Genomic DNA, 15167 nt, shown 5'->3' on the forward strand with positions numbered 1-15167 from the left:
AGTTTGAATAAACTAGTCTCGAAACGACTTACCGACTGCATGTCGTTATTTCAGCACTGTGTGTAGCACATCGCTACAATAGCATGAATATAGGCCTTCAGCCAAGTTCAGTGACCTTCAAATGTCTATTTGTCATAATGCTACATCAATTGCAATTTATTTTGACATCCCCATCAATATTTCCCTGATTCTACCACTTTTGTAAACACTAAGTCAATTTAATGTACCAGTGTGAATTTCTTTTAGATGTGGTAGGAAACTGGAGCTTCCAGTTGAATCTTGTGGTCAGGGTAGACATACATATGTCAAGTACATGGCATCAGGGGTCAGGATTGGTAGCCAGACCTTTGAGGCATTAGCTTTACTAGCTGCACCAGTCTGTGGTCTGGGATGTAATGATACTCTTTTCAGTCCTTTTTTGGTAAAACTCAAATAAGGATAGTAACTGATACAATATTATGGATTTTAAAATTGCTGACTTTCTTGATGTGCTCAAAATGGCTAGCATCTTGACTTTTTTTTGTGGGGTAACTTCTTATAAGGTGGTGGCGGTTTCAAATGCAGCTGCCTCTCGGGACAACCAAAGATGCGTTTTTATTTTTAAAATGTGATTTTATGATCGTAAGATGGCACTGAACTCCAAAAACTACAGGTACAGCAGGTCTACCACATTAGTGTTCAGAGCAGCCAGCCAGGGTGTCAAAGGAGCCATTGGGTGAGATGGAGAAGGAGGGTTCGGACGGTTGGGCCGGAGAAGGAGAGTTCTGGCAGTTGGGCCAAAGAGGGTTCGGTTTGCTGACAATGTTTCTATCTGCTACTCAAAGACATCGGAGTTGGTGCATGAAAGCAGTGTACAGCTTAACCATGAGTGACTGTCTCGGGTGTTTCTCCTGCGATCGTAAGACCCTGTTGGATATTGATAATGTGAGATGCTGTAGGCCTATTTCCCTTGTTTGATGGTGAGGCAAATGATGAGGCAGCAGCATGGCCTCAGTTGTAGCGAAGACTAAGCCTCAAGCCATGGGCTTGCCTGCTGCTGCAGTCTAGGTTAGGAGACACGAGAAATGGTGTAGTGACACCCGTGTTTGGTTGGATGCTGGCCTCCCATTTGTGCTGCCCTCTAGTGATCGACCAGTGGAATGACAGGCTGATCTGCCGGGAGCTGTACCATCAATTTGCATGTCATTTAGTGTCTTGGTTTTTTGTGTAACAATGTGTTTTTTCCTTCTTTCACTATTCTTAATGTATATTACGTACCTTAGTGATTATTTGACTGTATCCATGTATGGTTTTAATGATAATTAAACTTTATTTTATTTGATTTGATTTTGGTTTATGTAAACGTATAAAGGCTTGCTCTCCTTTTCATTGATTTACTATGCTAATTTCAGTCTGATCCCTTTGGGGTTCAAAACTGCAAAAAATTGCAAATTTAACCAAAGATTGTTACTTTCAAAAGCCATTTAATGGTTCAGATATCCTTACATATTTTTAATGGTACTATATTTACATATCCCATTTAATCAAGAAGTAAAGAAATAGTGCTTTAAGTTCCATACTTTATAACCTCTAATTGCATTTTTTTTAATTGTAGTAAGTCATCAACATAAGGTTTATTTTGTATAAGCTATTGTGTTTCTTCCCCAGTCGAGCACATGAGCGTCCTCCACCACATCCACATCGTATGCATCCTAACTATGGTCATGGGCATCATATTCATGTTCCTCAGACAATGTCCTCGCATCCACGACAGCAACCAGAAAGGCCAACATGGTCAGTGGAAATTCTCCCATTTATTCCAGCAACCATTTAATGCTTTATTTTTGAAACGACTGGGGCTAGCACAGTATGATACTTCGGTGAAATTTTTTTTTTAAGTATTGAAGATAATATCAATACATTTTGAGTATTTTTAGAAGTGAGTAAATAATAGTTATATTTGCCCACAGAGATGGAAAGAGATTCTTTTAATCTGTATTTTCAGCCAACAACTGAATTGCATTGCCAGTCTTCTCTGTTTGTATAATGTTTATCTGCTGATTATAATGATGCACTGTGACATTGAATAGAAAATCATGGTCTGAGAAATATTATAAATTATTAGTCATTTTAATGGAAAGTAATTTTCCTGCATGTCACTTTAACTTGTTTGCACAAGGCCATAGATTTTGGAATTTGAAAAATGAGATCAAATTGCAGGTTTATAGTGCTGGCCAGGTGATTCTAGTCATGATAATTGTTGGCCTCTTGAATTGTTACTAATTTCTTTTGCTAAATATTTTTAAAACTATGAATTGTAGAATATTTGCGTGGTAATGCAGCTTTAATATTGAGTAACGAATTAATAAATTTTTGTTTAACTTGTGTAGGGATCTAGGTATTGAACCAGGGGTGACTGCAGCACCATATCCACCAAGTCACCTTCATCCTCACTTGGCTCATTACCACCCACCTCCACCTCCTCGACTACATCATTTCCCAATCGGAGCATTGCCGTTTATGGTGAGCAAATTAATGGATGATCCAATTTTAAAATGATTCTAAATGTGATAGAAAAGTTTATTTTTCAAAGTCATTCCAATGCAAAGATATTAGAGCAAACATTATTCTAATGTTAAATTCTCTTTCATAGAATTCACCATGTTAGGTTTTGTTGAAGCGTTTTAATTTTAGATTTGTGTGAAACTATATAGCTTGCATTGTAAAAATTTTGTTTAAAGAGATGTCAGGCGTAGTACATTGCATGGTGGTGCAGCTAAAATCTCTTTTGCTTCCTAATTTAGGTAAGGTTTGTGGGTGCTGGTTTCACTGGAGGCTGTTGGTAGATGACAGCAGGTATAAAGTAATTAGTTACTAATTCAGGTGGGTTACTAGTTCAGTTACTAGATCAGGTGAGTTAAAAAAAAAGCACTGCCATGTTCAAAAGATAGCCATCACGGTATTCTTTCAATACAAGGCTCTCCCCATTTTGAACATAATTTTTGGAATCATGTAGCAGTTTATAACAGAAGTTGCCCAGAGGGATTTCTTTTCCATCTGACACTTTCATTTCAGGTTTCTGCTCTGCCTAGATTTAATTCAGCAACATATGTTACAGAAGTTAGGAGAATCAATTAGATGGTTCCAGGCTGATTAAAGTGCTGATATCCAAATAAATGAACAGATGTTATTCAGCTATTACCTCCAACAAAAACAGGCATCAGTGAGTTCTGAGCTATGTCATTGCTAGATTTTGGAAGTATCTCACTGAACTAATTCTTATTAATGGGAGATGCACTGCAGGATAGCAACATAATGAATACTTTGACATTGAAAGATTACAGTATAAAAATGAGTGCATTTGGATTTTACACAATATAATTTTACATGTGAGAAGATCTGATTTTGGATTCTGGTTTATTAATTAGTCAGTTATTTATATAGCACTTTTAGCCCTTTACAGGGATGTTATCAAGGCCACAGAAAGAAGCTTGGTTATTGATGTAGATATAGATTTAAAGGAATGTAATACAGAAGGTTTTAAAGAAGCTTTTCAAAAATTTTGGAGGAGAATAAATGAAAGCACTTTGCAATGCTTTCTAAAAGTATTGTTACCTGTAGATGTATGTAAATCAGGAATTAGAAAATTAAGGAGTTACTGGAAGGTTATATATAGGCTTGAGCTTACTTGACATGGGAAAGAGTGGGGCCATGGATGTGTGTTAGAAATAAGTAAAGAATCAAGGTTTATATGGAACCAGGAGCCTATGTAGACCACATACTATAGGAATAGGACATTTGGCCCATCGAATCTTCTCCGCCATATGATCAAAGTTGATGCAATTTTCCTCTCAGCTTCATCTTCCTGCCTTCTTCTCATATTCTTTGTTCTTACTCATCAAGAACTTGTCAATCTCCGCTTTAAATGCACCCAATAACTTGACCTGTTGCAATGAATTCCACAGATTCGCCACCTTCTGGCTAAAGAAATTCCTCTTCATCTATGTTCTAAAGGGATGTTCTTCTATTCCGAAGCTGTGCCCTCTGGTTCTAGTCTCTCCTGCTACTGGAAACATCTTCTCCATGTCCTGTCTAGGCAGTTCAATTCTTCATTGATTTTAATGAGATCCCCCTCTAAGTACAGGTCCAGAGCTCCTCATTCATGAACCCTTTCATTCTTGTAAATTCCATCTGAACCCTATCATATGCCCGTATATCATCCTTAGATGTGGAGCTGCTCAGAATACTTCAAATTTGGTCTGACCAGTGCCCTATAAAACCTCAGCATTACATCTTCTTAAAATGAATGCTAACATTGCATTGCCTTTTTGGAATCCTGTTGTAGAACTCATTGCATATTCGATTTCTGAATTTGCTCCTCATTTAGAAAATGGTCTATGTCTCTATTCCTTCTACCTCTGTGCATGACCACGGGCCTGAATGACTTCTGCCCAGTTGCACTCACCCCCATCATTGCAAAGTGCTTTGAGAGACTGGTTCTGTCACATCTGAAATCCTGTCTGCCCACTACCCTGGACCCCCATCAATTTGCCTGTCGCATCAACAGGTCAACAGAGGGTGCCATCTCCACGGCACTTCACTCTGCCCTGACCCACCTGGATAACCCCAACTCTTACGTCAGGATGCTGTTCATTGACTTTACTTTGGCATTCAATACTGTGACCCCCTCCAAACTGATCGCCAAACTTCGCCAGCTTGGTATCAACTCATCCCTCTGCAATTGGACCTTGGACTTTCTGACTAACAGACCCCAATCTGTTAAGTTAGACAACCTCTCCTCATCCACTCTCACCATGAACACTGGCGTGCCTCAAGGCTGTGTGCTGAGCCCTCTTCTGTACTCCCTTTTCACCTATGACTGTGTTCTAACTCCATAATCAAGTTTGTGATGACACCACGGTGGTTGGCCTGATCAGAGGGGATGACGAGATGGCCTACAGGGATGAGGTCCAGCACCTGGCCGCGTGGTGTGTTGACAACAACCTGGCCCTTAACACCCAGAAGACCAAGGAGATCATTGTGGACTTCAGGCATGCTAGAAGTCACAGTCATGTCCCCATCTACATCAATGGAGCTGTAGTGGAGTGTGTATCAAGTTTCAAATTCCTTGGTGTCCACATTTCTGAGGATCTCACCTGGTCCCTGAACTCCTCCATCCTGAGCAAAAAGGGGCAACAGCACCTTTATTTCCTGCGGAGCATCAAGAAAGCTCATCTCTGTCCCAGGATACTGACGGACTTTTACCGCTGTACCATTGAGATCATACTCACCAACTGATTCTCAGTGTGGCATGGCAATTGTCCTGTATCGGAGCGCAAAGCACACCAGCATGTGGTGAAAACTGCCCAGCAGATTAAAGGCACCTAATTGCCCACCATTGAGAACATCTACCATTGCCTGGGCAGGGTGAAAAGCATTATCAAGGATGCATCTCACCCTAACCATGGACTTTTTACTCTCCTCCCATCCGGTAGGTGCTACAGGAGCCTCTGCTCCTGCACCAGCAGACACAGGAAGAGCTTCTTCCCTGAGGCTGTGACCCTGCTGAACCTCACATCACAGTGCTAAGCAGTACACCCATATTGTACTGTCTCAGTATTTTTATTTTTGTGTGCTATAGCACTTACTTTTTATTCTCAGTTATTTTGTAAATAACACTATTCTTTGCTTATCTGGTTAGATGCTAACTGCATTTCATTTGGCTTTGTATCTGTCTTCGGCACAATGACAATAAAGTTGAATCTAATCTAATATACTTCCATACACTGCGTTCCATCTGCCACTTTACACATTTCCCCTAATCTGTCCCAAGTCTTTCTTCCAACTCTGCTTCTTCAACACTACCTGCCCCTCTACCTTGGTATCATCCATAAAGTTGGTCACAAAGCCATCAGTTCTGTCATCCAAATCATTAACGTATAAAGTGAAAAGTAGCAGATCCAATGCTGCCCCAGCGTAACACCATCAGTTACTGGCTGCCAACCAGTAAAGACCCTCTATATAGTACATCAACCATGGGGTAATGATGTCATAGGTCATGGCAGCAGCAATTCAGATGGACTTTGATTTGATTGTACAAGTTCAAGTGAACTGAAGTAGCTAGACGTATTGACAAGATTTCAGCAAATAGTCCAGCAAGCATTGGCACATTGAAAATTCAGCCTGGATTCAGATAGAGTGAGAGAAAAGTGGTTGGGCCTCATACTGCTGCCATCAAGGTCTCAAAAACAAATAGTGCACTTGTTGCCAAATAATGAGGTCTCTGAGTACATAGGATGCTAAATTATTATTTTCTTTGCTTACATTTATGTATTTGCCTATCTGAAATCAAAATCCATAAAAATTCCAGAGACAACAATCAATTTCAGATTGAAGCTATGGTGCATTCAACAGTTTTATGAGAATGAAGGAGAGACCATGATAAATTAGAGGCTAAATGTACTTCCCATATTTGCTCTTGAGGTATTTACCATCAAAAAAACTCTACATTAAATATTATTTGAAAACTCTTCTATCATTATTAAAGCAAGTTTCTTAAACCTTTCAAAATAAGGAGCTGATTGATAGGAATTATTTCATCCATTGAGCTACAGTTGTTTCAACACTGAAGTTAACTGAAACTGAGGCTACCTCAATTTCTATGAACAATGACAGCTTGGAAAAGATTCTGGATCCAGTCACACAAAATAATGTGTACTCTTTAAACCATAAGACATAAGAGCAGAATTATATATTCAACCCATCAAGTCTGCTCGTTAACCCATCCAAAATCCATTTCTCTTGGAAGTGGTGCAAATCCAGGTTAAAATTTTGAGGGGAAAAACCTGGTTAAGTTTCTTGTGTTTCCTTGCCCCACTCCTCATCACCCCTTGAATTCAAAACAACTCAAAAGATTAGTCTAATCCTGATAATTCTATAAAATGTCTAGTTCTTGAAGGAACTGACAAAAACAGGTTTAGCTAATGTTTAAAGAATTTGTGTCCATCATGTGAGCTTGTGACGTGAACTCGTTTTCCTCTATTCTTTGCACTATGAGCCATTTCACATCGGTTCTGGACCTGTCATTGTATAATTAAAATTGTTACCTATGAAGACACAAGACTACAGTCACTGGAATTGGAACAATAAACAATCCATTGGAAGAACTTAGCATTGTTACCTCAGCTTCCCTGGTCTATTTAATTAGAATAAGCTTGCTTATAATTAATTTTATTTTAAAATTCTCCATCAGGGAGTCTCCATATTTGGGAGGACTATCCTGTTCTTAGCAGTATCTGGTTAGGGTTTTGTACAAGGTCAAAATGCTACATATTAGAGAGACAGCATAGAAGACTTATAACGCATTAATGCATTACCTTTTGAAGCCATATTTGATATAATGTGTCCCTTGCTGTTGTAAGTAATCACACATTTGTAGACTGGTAATTCCCTTCTGCATTCGTTCCCACTATTGATTGGGCTAGGTGATGCTGGCTGCATGACGTTGAGGTCATTTTTATTGCAAAGTATGGTATAGTATCCACCCCCCACCCCCCACCCCCACACACACACAAATGTAAATGAGGAAGTTGTATTTCCACTGAAGAGGTATACTCAACGTTTTCAGGAACGGCTTCTTCCCCCCCTGCCATTAGATTTCTGAATGGACACTGAAACCAATAAAACACTACCTCACTTTTTTTCTCTTTTTGTACTATTTGAATAATTTAACATTTTATATATACTCAAACACATACTATAATTTAGTTTTATTACGTATTGCAGTGTACTGCTGCCACATAACAGATTTCGCAATATATGCCAGTGATATTAATTCGGATTCTGATTTTACCTACTTTTAATTTAATTATTTGTGCTTTACATTTATTTTTTATAACCACTTTAATATTTTTAATATACCTAACTTTAAAGGATGTTTAAAAACTTGAAATAATGTGCACAGCATCTGACAGCTAACAGGTGGTCAAGCTGTCATGACGTTTGGTTGAAGGGCCTCAGTATATTCCATTTGGTGCTTTCTCAGAGGTCAGGGCCTACTCCATGTCACCTAATATCTTTTGGGTGCAGTAGGTCAACTCAGCCCTATCTATTTATCTGGTAAAATGGAGGTGCCAGTGTACAGTAACTTAAAATCAGCAAGTACAGGTGGACAGCTGGTTCTGAGGGTTTTGGTATTTGCTGCCTGACACCAATCTGCAAGGAGCTGCAATTAGAACATAGAGCAGGTCAGCACAGTTGATCTGCAGACCTTTTAACCCACTCCAACATCAATCTAATTCTTCCCTCCTGCAAAGCCTCCATTCATCTTTCATCCATGTGACTATCTAAAGGTCTTCCTAAAGTATCCACCTCTTCCACCACTCCTGTCAATGCATTTCATGCACTTCCCACTCTATGTACATCTTTAAAAAAACTCTCTTCATTGACTGTTCAATGAAACGATGTATGTTTAAATATGCAGCAAAAACAAACATGGAGCTTTTTTAAAAAAATATATATAGATACTGCATCAAAGTAAATGTTACTATCAAAATATATGTATATCACCATATACAGTGGCATACAAAAGTTTGGACACCCCTGGTCAAAATTTCTGTTACTGTGAATAGCTAAGCGAGTAAAAGATGACCTGATTTCCAAAAGGCATGAAGTTAAAGATGAAACATTTCTTTAATATTTTAAGCAAGATTACTTTTTTATTTCCATCTTTTACAGTTTCAAAATAACAAAAATGAAAAGGGCCCAAAGCAAAAGTTTGGGCACCCTGCATGGTCAGTACTTAATAGCACCCCCTTTGACAAGTATCACAACTTGTAAATGCTTTCTGTAGCAGCTAAGAGTCTTTCAATTCTTGTTTGGGGGATTTTCGCCCATTCTTCCCTGCAAAAGGCTTCTAGTTCTGTGAGATTCTTGGGACGTCTTGCATGCACTGTTCTTTTGAGGTCTATCCACAGATCTTCGATGGTGTTTAGGTTGGGGGACTATGAGGACCATGAGGTAGTCCATTGTGGATTTTGAGGTGTGTTTAGGATCATTATCCTGTTGTAGAAGCCATCCTCTTTTCATCTTCAGCTTTTTTACAGACAGTGTGTTTGCTTCCAGAATTTGCTGGTGCTTAATTGAATTCATTCTTCCCTCTACTAGTGAAATATTCCCCAAGCCACTGGCTGCAACACAAGCCCAAAGCATGATTGATCCACCCCCATGCTTAACAGTTGGAGAGGAGTTCTTTTCATGAAGTTCTGCACCCTTCTTTCTCGAAACATAGCTTTGCTCATTGCAGCCAAAAAGTTCTATTTTAACTTCATCAGTCCACAGGACTTGTTTCCAAAATGCAACAGGCTTGTTTAGATGTTCCTTTGCAAACTCCTGGCACTGAATTTTGTGGTGAGGACACAGGAAAGGTTTTCTTCTGATGACTCTTCCATGAGGGTCTTATTTGTGCATGTGTCGCTGCACAGTAGAACAGTGCTCCACCACCACGAAATCTTCCTGAAGGTGTTTTGCAGTCAAATGAGGGTTTTGATTTGCCTTTCTAACAATCCTACAAGCAGTTCTCTCAGAAAGTTTTCTTGGTCTTTCAGACCTCAACTTGACCTCCACCGTTCTTGTTAACTGCCATTTCGATTACATTACGAACTGAGGAAACAGCTACCTGAAAGTGCTTTGCTACCTTCTTGTAGCCTTCTGATTTGTGGGCATCATTTATTTTAATTTTCATGAGTGCTAGGCAGCTGCTTAGAGGAGCCCATGGGACAAGGTTTGAGGAGTCAGGGTATTTATAAAGCTTAGAAATTTGCACCACCTGGCCTTTCCTAACGATGACTGAATAAGCCATAGCTGGCAAGCTAATTAAGGTCTGAGACCTTGGTAAAAGTTATCTAAGAGCTCAAATCTCTTGGGGTACCCAAACTTTTGCATGGTGCTCCTTTCCTTTTATTTTACTCTAAAATTGTACAAAGCAAAAATAATACACTAATCTTGCTTAAAATGTTGAAAAGAATGTTTCATCTTTAACTTTAAGTTTTGGAGATCAGTTCATCTTTTACTCACTTAACTATTTTGACCAGGGTGCCCAAACTTTTGCATGCCACTGTATAACCCTGTGAGATTCATTTTCTTGTAGGCATACCCAACAAATCTATAGAATAGTAACTACAATTAGAATGCGGAAGACAACAAACTGCAAATGCAAATATAAATAGCAATAGATAACGAGAACATGGTGAGAAGACCTTGAAAATGCATTCATTGTTTGTGGGAATATATGGGGCAAGTGAGTTGAGTGAAGTTAGCCCTTTTATTCAAGAGCCTGATGGTTGAGGGGTAGTAACTTCCTGAACTGGTGGTATGAGTCCTAAGGCAGCAGCAAAAGGAGAACATGACCTAGGTGGTGGGGATCGCTGATGGTCTGTTTTCCTACAGTAGTGTTTCACGTAGAAAGATTCAGAATTTTCTGATACTTCGCTTAGCAAAGATTTTTTTTGTCATATACAGGCTGTGCCTCCAGACATGGCAGGTTACCCTCATATTCGCTACATTTCTTCAAGGATTCCAGGCTTCAGAGCCACCTATGAGGTTGGTACTACCAGGATAAAGTGCATTAATTTAAAGTAGAGTGATAATATATTTAAATATGAGCATCTAATTCTTTAATGTGTATGAGAAAATATTTTCTTATTCATAGGATTTACTACATTTAGAAGAACGACTGGGTAATGTTAATCGAGGTGCCTCACAGGGTACAATTGAGCGATGTACGTACCCACATAAATATAAAAAGGTAAAATCTAGTTTAATTTTATTCTTCAATTTGTATTATAGAAATTTTCTTTATATTCACTGTAAACAATTTGAAATTTGTACTGCTTATTCTTTATGTGATTTCTACAATTAAACCATCTGACAATTTAAATTTGTGGTAACAAGGTGATAACTGACTTACAGAGGAAACTGCAGTATAAACAGGAAGAGGAGGATGGATTAGAGGATGACACAGAGGAGAAATGTACAATTTGTCTCTCTATCCTAGAAGAAGGAGAAGATGTTAGGTAAGATGTCTTTGTAATACAAATTCTCTCTTTGGATAAATCCAAACAAATGTTTTTAAGAATTTGAATAGTTTGCAATACACTTTTATTGATGATTTAATACAATCAATTGACAAATAGATAGAAAAGGAGAATGTGTGTGAATTGGACCTTTACTGGCACTGTACCTTGCGATATCAATAGTGCCCTCTCTGCACGTCTTGGATCTTGATGTGTATCAGTGTTTGACTGAAATCAAATATATTCGTAATTAACTACTTTAAAAACTGCATGCCTGTGATGTCATAGAGCCTTGTCTTGTTTTAATGAAACATGATGCTTGTTAAACCATGGAAATGTCAAGGTCAACATTTTTTTGTCTGCTTTTGATTAAATTTTTCTGCTTTTTCTCATTTCTGAGAAACTATTATCTCAATTTGAATAATGCACTTTCTTTAAATTTGTTATTATTTGTAAATTATTCTGTTTATGTCATCACACTGATTCTTAATATCCAAATTCATTACTAAAAATAATCAAATAATTTGATAGAAGATTATTGCAAGCCTTATTTAAAGTAATAGGAAAACTGTTCAATCTATAGCAATCTATAGCTTTAAGTATAGTTAAAGCTGGTGTCTCTGGATTATACCTGGATCCAATGTTAAATTAATATTTTCACAAATTGAGCAAGGTTCTTTATTTTAATGTATCTTAATTGTGCAAAGTATATTTTGAATGCCAATGTAATTATTATGGATATCTCTAATTTTTTTTTCCCTATTTCCACCAGGCGTCTACCCTGCATGCACCTCTTTCATCAAGTGTGTGTGGACCAGTGGCTGACTACCAACAAGAAATGCCCCATTTGCAGAGTGGACATTGAAGCTCAGCTGTCTGCAGATAGTTGACATCTCATTAACTCTTCTCAGTACTGCAGTCAACCAAAGATGGCATGAATAACCTGCGCAGATTCAAAAGCATTGAACCTAGAGTGCGGCTAAGCCACATAGTACAATTTATGCTAGGCCTACAATGATACTTCAGTATAGAGTTTAAATTTTAATGTATTTATGAAGCTTTTTTATGTGGCTTTTTATGTTTTTCCAGGTCATTTTATTTTGCATGGTTCCTTGGATTGCATTTCTTTGCACATAATGGGCTTTGTGTCCTCAGACTTGCAGGCAAGATTAGCTGCTCTAGATAGAAACAAAGTCATTTTCATGATGCCTTGCTTTACTGGAATAGAATAAGTCATCAATCTCTAACCCTGGACTTTAATTTAAACATTTATACTAGATTGTGTATATAGATTGTGATCTGTTCATTAAGAAGGAATATCAAGACATTCCGTGATTAGGAAAACACTGCTGTATTGTAGAAATTCATCAGACAGCAATCAGTTGATGGGATCATATCCCAACCAATTGCCATTGCAAGAAATATGTATTCCAACCATACAAACTCTTTAAGTTTTTGATAAAAAAATCATTCTTGTTTGGCACAATGATAAATGTAATTTTTAAGAATGTCAATATTCTATGAGACTAACAGGCTCACAAATTTAATTTGTATCATTCATTCTGATTTATTTTGGTTTCCTTTTTTTTACAAGTTTAGCTGTTTGGCTGCCATTAAACAGCTCTAACAAACACTAATGTTAAGTAAATTAGCTGTATTGCGTATACTTGCACATCTGATGATTTGTAATGGTGAGCTAGTCAGATTGTAGAACAAGGTTCCAGATGAAGTCATCAATGAGCACACCTAGGTAATGAATTTGAAGACATATTTCAGAATAATGGTTGTTAAAGATTCAGGTGAAATGTTGGAATGCAGTACTAATGGCAGGTATCCATGCATTCTCAGATTTGTAAAGGTCCCTGGATGCATTTTTCAGGGTGACTTAGTTTTAAAGTTAATAAAGATAGTTAACTCCATGTGTGTTTGTACTTCTCTTGATATCAAAGGGTTTATAAAGCCCTATTAGAATGGTGAACAATGGTATTTCATAGTGCTTAGTTAAGCCATTGTATTCCCACAGTATAAAATCAAGGCCATAATGATATATCAACCGTAGTAGTCAATGGAAAGTAAAATGTATAAAATATATGAAATAAATGGAGGTTTGAATCATTCATGCCAGTTCCTCCTAGGTAAAAGTTCATTAATTTTAACCAAGTTGACATCAATGGACTTACTTTTCAAAGCCGCTGTCTAGAAGCTTTCACAGCCTTCAGTGAGAGGACAAGGAAAAAAATAAATTAATAAGTTGGGTAATTCTTCTCTAAAGGTGGTGGACATTCCCATTTTAATTTTGAATTGAAATATTGTATTATCATCAAAAAAGTAATCCTCAGCACTAAGATTTTGAGCAAATTTCCATCCCTGAAAACTTGCATTGCAGCAATTTTGCAGATACTTGAAATGCACACAATGCTTAAGGCTATGTAATCCCACAGCTCATAATCCCTTCAAATTTCAAAATAAATACATTGGGAGTGTCAGAGGTAAGTTTTTCACACAGAAAGTGGTGGGTACGTGGAATGCACTGCCAGCAACAGTGGTAGAGGTGGTACAGAGGAGATGCCAGGTGTAAGTTTTTCACACAGTGGTGAGTGTGTTGCCAGAGATGGTGGTGGAGGCAGATACAAGAGACTCTTGGATAGATATGTGGAGATTTGAAAAATAGGGGGCTATATGGTAGGGAAAATCTAGGCAGTTTCTAAAGTAGGTTACATGGTCAGCACAGCATTGTGGGCCGAAGGGCCTATAATGTGCTGCAGATTTCTGTGTTCTATTGTGAATCAGATTGGATTGATTTCTCCTTTACAAAAGGAGACTTCTGCAACTGTCATCAAACTTGTAGGCCAAACCTACATTTTTTTTTCTTTATAAGATCATTTTCTAATTTAAGTTTTGTTTTCCTTTTAGCTGGATTGTAGACTATTAAATTGTATTGCCCTTTTGAAATGGATGTGGTTTAATCTATCATAAATGCTAGATGTTTTAGTGAAAATATTTTTAAATTTGTGGGGGAAAATTATAGATCTTTAGATGTACTTGTTTGAATAAGAAATATTCCAGGAGGTTGGCTTGGTTGAAAGATTCAATTTCACAGTCCTAGTTTTGCTGTCAGCCAACAGTTTCCTGCTACATATCATGCAATATAGCTTTTTAGCGATCTAAACGTACTACAACATCTAAATGATGTTCATAATTCCCAGATCACTATTCTAACTATAAGCTGGAAAACAAATGCCTTGGTGGATTCAGTGTCATCAGGATAGACAGTAGGAAGTGATCCTGTAATGCTTTCTGAAAAGGTGCACATATTTAATTGCAGAAACTATCAGTTGGCACACATGCTATTCCTAGAATTTCGGACTTCTGACATGCAATTCTCCGCTTGGGTAAATTGAATGATTCTAGTTGTGTTAACTGAGTAGTGCATGTGATCTTTTATAAGGAAGTGTTTCAATTTGATGTTTTAACATTATGTCATTATCTTTTAAGTTGGAGTTGTGAATCTTTATTGTGCCAGATGGAGATGAAGCAAACCTCAGAAAATACGTGGAGTGTTGATACTGGAGAACTTCAAGTAGGTTTACTTCTGACAACTACAAGGGAACATTCTTATACTTTTGGTTCAGTGAGGAAGAGGGCTAGTTCTGGGGATGAGATGAGCCAAGTAGATAAAATGTTAACGTGAGAACATTTGGCAAAACAGTAATCACATAAGAGGTTTAGACAGGGAACAGTAAAGAGCTGGAGCAATCTACTTAATTGGAGGGGGGATTAACTTCAAATGAGGGGAATTGCAACTGTTTGAAATGACACTGATGGGTTTGGTTAAAATTATAGAAGACCTTTAAAGAGATATTTGATGTCCTAACAAAGTGCATTTCCATAGGATAGAGGAAAAATAGGTGGACCAAATTCCCCTGAATGACAGAATAACAGACAACAGTATGGTGCACTTCAGGTGAATAGATCAAGTAACAAGGTGATAAAATTGTTCATAGAAGACTAAGGACCAAGTGTCAGCAAAATATTAATTTTGAGTTGATGAATTTAAGGAAAATTATGATTAACTCAATTTTTTGGATGAAGGCGGTGCATGGATGTTTTTTTTAC

General features: G+C 37.7%; 2 protein-coding genes across 5 annotated transcripts in view; both read left to right on the forward strand.

Moving 5' to 3' along the window:
• The window catches only part of rnf111 (ring finger protein 111), a 145189-nt gene extending 132219 nt beyond the window's left edge, over positions 1-12970 (forward strand). For 2 of the 3 annotated variants that reach the window (XM_059952569.1, XM_059952568.1), the window contains exons 9-14: positions 1648-1773; positions 2370-2502; positions 10498-10578; positions 10688-10783; positions 10930-11051; positions 11824-12970. In XM_059952569.1, coding sequence (XP_059808552.1) covers positions 1648-1773; positions 2370-2502; positions 10498-10578; positions 10688-10783; positions 10930-11051; positions 11824-11941 — 676 coding nt within the window. In that variant the 3' untranslated portion in view covers positions 11942-12970. The remainder of the gene's footprint in view (positions 1-1647; positions 1774-2369; positions 2503-10497; positions 10579-10687; positions 10784-10929; positions 11052-11823) is intronic. The other variant, XM_059952570.1, reaches the window with a different exon arrangement.
• Positions 12971-14552: 1582 nt separating this feature from the next.
• The window catches only part of ccnb2 (cyclin B2), a 30501-nt gene continuing 29886 nt past the window's right edge, over positions 14553-15167 (forward strand). For both annotated transcript variants that reach the window (XM_059952459.1, XM_059952460.1), the window contains exon 1: positions 14553-14631. In XM_059952459.1, the coding sequence (XP_059808442.1) occupies positions 14575-14631 (57 nt within the window). In that variant the 5' untranslated portion in view covers positions 14553-14574. The remainder of the gene's footprint in view (positions 14632-15167) is intronic.

Source organism: Hypanus sabinus, chromosome 28 (genome assembly GCF_030144855.1).
Source record: "Hypanus sabinus isolate sHypSab1 chromosome 28, sHypSab1.hap1, whole genome shotgun sequence".
Taxonomy (NCBI): Eukaryota; Metazoa; Chordata; class Chondrichthyes; order Myliobatiformes; family Dasyatidae; genus Hypanus; species Hypanus sabinus.